We start from the raw sequence: 4,492 nt of genomic DNA, 5'->3' as shown, positions 1-4,492 counted from the left end.
CTGGTGGGTTCAAACCACACGCCTTCAGGAACGCAGCACAGCTTCTTGTCATGAGGCCATCAGTACTCCCCTTCACCATCTTTTCTTTTAAGGAGAACACAGTGAGTGCTCTTGTTAAATGTCCCCTGCTAACCTGTCATCTCCCTGGTCCTCTAGGCCAGGTACACATAGCTGGAGGACTAATGATCAGACCCTTCCTTAATCCCAAGGCCTCCAACAGGGCTGTCAAAACATCAGACCAGAGGCCATGGGGCTAGAGCTATCACTGCAGCCAGGGAGTAAGAGGGCCTGGAGTTGGTGCCACCTGAGTCTGAACGGAGAAACTGGTCTGCCATCTGGCAGTCAGCCAAGCCAGACACTGGTAGCCCCCACAGCAGCTGCCCCAGACAAAAAGTTCTCTGTTCAGGCCACATTTTGGGCTCTGCAATCCAGCCCAGCCTCCTTGTTGGAGGATCCCAAGCAGTCTGGCTAGTCTGGAGAAGAGCTGCCAGCAAGGCCTTCCCACAGAGGGCAAGGAGAGTACACTGGGTTGAGGTAACCAGGGCTAAGGCCACAAGAGCCTGGAGCTGGCTGGTGACCAGAGCCCTGTTCCAGATTGGAGTCCTGGAATAGGCCTCTTTCCAACTCTGCCTGGGTCAGAATTCTAAATCCAGCCCTCAGTCAAAGATTCTGGGACCGTCCAGGACACACAGCAAGGGCAACATGCGCCCTTACATGAGGAGTTACAGAAAGGTCCACTCACCTGAATGGCAGCCCAGGTGGGTCACACACCTCTTGTCCTCTCCCTGGCCTTCCAAAGGCACAATGCCCAGCATGCCTGTTAGATTAAAAAAACACAGGTGTTGGCTTCTCACTCACAGATACTTCACCACCTTCACCTCCAGGCCTCACAGCATGAGATTGTATCCTTCTGCACACAGTGACTGGTTTCCACTGAGGGCCTTGCCCCACACTAGCACCTTCCACAAACTGTGATATTGATCCAAACCAGGATATCAGACATGGGGCCCTGGGCCTGTAGCTCACACGATTGGACAGAGAGCAAGATCTACTCACAGTAACCCTGCAAGACAAAGCAGGACTATTACACAGGGTTTCCAAGGCTGTAAGTCTATCTGGACACAGACTGTCATCCTTCTCCTGTGGAGCAGCTGGTGGTTTGACTGCTGATCTTTCAATAAGAAGCCCAGCATTTTAATAATTCTCTCACTGAACAATGGGGCTCTTTCAACACATGAAGGACACTGGGGGAAAGTGTTGTCTCTTTGTAGCCTTGTGGATCATGAGAGGCCAGTTAACGCCCACTTTGCCCTGAGAAGGAGCCTATCCAAGGACAGCAGAGCTGACAGACAGAGAGAGAGACACTGGGCCTTGGGACTATGCTTAAATATGTGGATCCATTTCTATCTGAACCGCCTGAACATTTCAGTTACTCAAGTCAAAAAGATCCCTATTTTCTGTTTAAGCCAGTATGCAGTTGATTTCCTGTGTAACCAAGAGCCCTGAAAAATACACTGGAGTTTTTGAAATCTTGGTGTTCCTGTGTACTCAGTCACCCTCAGGTCCCATTCATTCCAGGACTTGTCCAGGGCAGTCACAGTCTTTTAGAGCTGAGAAGAGGGCAGAAAAAAGATGCCCAAGCCCAACCACTGAAGTGATTTAAACTCACAGTAGCCTTGTAGGACAGAACAGAACTGCCCTGTGAAGTTTCCAAAGCTGTAAATAATCCTTATACAAGCAGACTGCATTAGTTTTTTTTTTCTCTCAGAGCAAACGGTGGGTTCAAACTGTCAGTCTTTTGGTGGGGGGCCAAGGTCTTAACCACTGTCATCAGGGCTCCTTTGTTCAGAAGAGGAAAATATCTGGAAATAAAATGCTACAAAGCCACATAGCCTGAGTCTTCCCTCCTGGCTTCACAGCCATGCTCTCTCAGACCACACACAAGCAAACAGTCACACCCTAAAATCAGGAGATTTCTCTCCTTTGAGCACACCAGGCTCCCCCAGACCCTATCCTGTAAGCAGCCTGTCCACCTCCCCACCCCATCTAACTGAATCCGCACCTCCATGCCAGCATCCAAGCCCCCCTACCTGGATGGTCAGAGTTAAACACGATCAAGCTGCAGCTTGATTTGATGTGGTTTCCACATGAAGGGGCTGTTCCCGCTCGAATATCATTGATCCAGGCCTGCATATAAAGAACAAAGGTGATGAAGGTGGTGGCCAGGTTTCTTCCAAAACTAAAGTGGGGGCCTCACTCAAAGAGCCTACCTCAAAATTGCACCATTACAGATGGTTTCCTTTGGTGCAAACCCTGTTCCTACTCACTCAGTCCTTTAGAGAAAGCAATATGTTTTGTAATGATGACCTGCATCACAGCTGCGAGAAGGCAGCCAGAGGCAGGAGGTGAAGCCAGGGGTCGGAAGAGAGCTGCTCCCTACAGAGTTCTTGGCCTTCATCTTCGTGAAAGCTTCTCTGCCAAAGTCAGTGCTTAAAGTACCTGGCTCCTAACCAAAAGGTAGGTGATTTGAACCCATGACTTGCTCCGAAGGACAAAGGTATGGTGATCTTTACAGCTTTGGGCAGTCTACTTTGTGTTATGGTGCTGCTCTGAGTGGAATGGATTTGACAGCAGAGGATATGGATTTGGTTCAGAATTTGTATGGGAGCAATTTTCCAGCAGGGCTGGAAAGTAGGTCTGAACCATCAATCTTTGCATGCGAAATAGACAGAAAAGTGTATGCACCCCCAAAGCTTCTGACCAATATTGAGAACAGGTGAATCTGCTCCTAAGCTCAGTTCCCCAAGAAGCAGGAGGCTATCACAAGGACATTCAGGTTAAGAAGAGGAAGGTGACCAACTGGGGAGAGTGTGCACAAGAGGGAAAATGTGTGTGAGCATGTGTACACCAGAGGGAGAGAAAGTGTGTGTGCATTCATGTGTGTGCAAGAGGGAGAGAAAGTGTGTGCGTGAGTGTGTGTGTGTGTGTGTGTGTGCCAGAGGGAGAGAAAGTGTGTGTGCGTTCATGTGTGTGCGAGAGGGAGAGAAAGTGTGTGCGTGTGTGTGTGTGTGTGTGCCAGAGGGAGAGAAAGTGTGTGTGCATTCATGTGTGTGCGAGAGGGAGAGAAAGTGTGTGCATATGTGTGTGTGTGTGTGTGTGTGTGTGTGTGTGTGTGTGCCAGAGGGAAAGAAAGTGTGTGTGTGTGTACCTCGTTTCTGTAGTGGAAAGGAAAAAAATAAACAAGTGAGTCCCTGACAGAGAAGAGAGACTCAATTTCTTCCACAGTTCTACTGCTGGACACTAGGTCCAGGTGTGTCCTCTAACTTGTTGTTGTCATGTACCATCAAGTTGGAACCAACCCACAGCTGACCTTCTAGCAGATTTTCAGAGGCTAAAATTGCACAGAAGATTGCTCATACTTCTCTGATGGAGCAGCTGGCGGATTTAAACTTCGTGTCTCCAGGATTTCCGCATAGATTCTTTTTTTTTTTAATTACTTTTAATGAAAGTTTACAGAGACTTTGGATTTCCATTCACTCATTGTTGCACACTATCCTCCCTGCCCACCCCTCCCCCCTAATTTGCTCTTCTCTTTGAAAGGTAAAAGAAAAATTCTTTCACTGTTACACAATCCCTCCCACTACCATCCACTCTACTACGCTGCCTTCATCATTCTGGACTCCTGTTATAACAATAATACCTAATCGCATATCCCTTTTAAACAGTTCTCTCCCTCCTCTGTTTCAATGCAGTATACATTATTTATCCCCTCTTTCTCAGTCTCCCCCCAACTCCTATGTCAGTCCTCTTTCATAACAGTGGCATTATGCAGTATTTGTCTTTTTGTCAGCACAGATTCTTAGCACTAGGACACCAGAGCTCCCTGTCTTCTAAGTAGCAAAAGCCAAACTCCCAAGCTCAGAGGCAGGGCCACCGGGCCTGGCTCCCCAGAGTCCCTCTTTAGAGCACACCTTCATGACAAGACAATGATAGGAACCTCCTGACAGGCAGATGGGGGAATACGTGTTCTGAAATGAAGATAATAAAACCAAATTCACTGTTGACCAGTTGATTCCAACTCCCAACAACACCGGTGGACAGACTAGAACTGTCCCTAGGGTTTCCAAGCCTTTATGGGCATAAGCAAACTTTTCGCTGCTAACCAAAAGGTTGGTGGTTCAAATCTGCCAGCTGCTCCATGGGTTTCCTCCAGTACTGATCTACAGCACTGGAAACACAATGGAGGGACATCATGAGTGGGAGTCAACTTGATGGCAATGGGTTGGATTTCATGGTTAATCCTTATAGAAGGTGACAGATTCCTCCTCTAGGGGGTTGCTGGTAGATTGGAACCACTGATTTTGTTTAGCATCAAATACCCCAACCACTGCACCAGCAGAGCTCCTAGAGGGTCAACCAGGTCCACAAATTTTCTCTGCTGGTATCAAAACTACACCCAGAGGGCGACGCAGCGCGAGGGCGACGCAGCGCG

General features: G+C 48.4%; 1 protein-coding gene across 1 annotated transcript in view; it reads right to left on the bottom strand.

The window, feature by feature from the left end:
- Nucleotides 1-2,458, bottom strand: part of CORO7 (coronin 7) — a 106,703-nt gene extending 104,245 nt beyond the window's left edge. Inside the window, exons 1-3 of the mRNA XM_006897474.1 lie at nucleotides 2,441-2,458; nucleotides 2,091-2,187; nucleotides 743-817 (exon numbers count right to left, since the gene is read on the bottom strand). Of these exons, the coding sequence (XP_006897536.1) occupies nucleotides 743-817; nucleotides 2,091-2,187; nucleotides 2,441-2,458 (190 nt within the window). The remainder of the gene's footprint in view (nucleotides 1-742; nucleotides 818-2,090; nucleotides 2,188-2,440) is intronic.
- Nucleotides 2,459-4,492: the final 2,034 nt, after the last annotated feature.

This window comes from Elephantulus edwardii, unplaced genomic scaffold (assembly GCF_000299155.1).
Source record: "Elephantulus edwardii isolate Elephantulus edwardi_28Jun2011 unplaced genomic scaffold, EleEdw1.0 scaffold00209, whole genome shotgun sequence".
NCBI classification, from domain to species: Eukaryota; Metazoa; Chordata; class Mammalia; order Macroscelidea; family Macroscelididae; genus Elephantulus; species Elephantulus edwardii.
The sequence above is the reverse complement of the archived record's forward strand: the minus strand, read 5'-3'. Positions and strand labels throughout refer to the sequence as shown.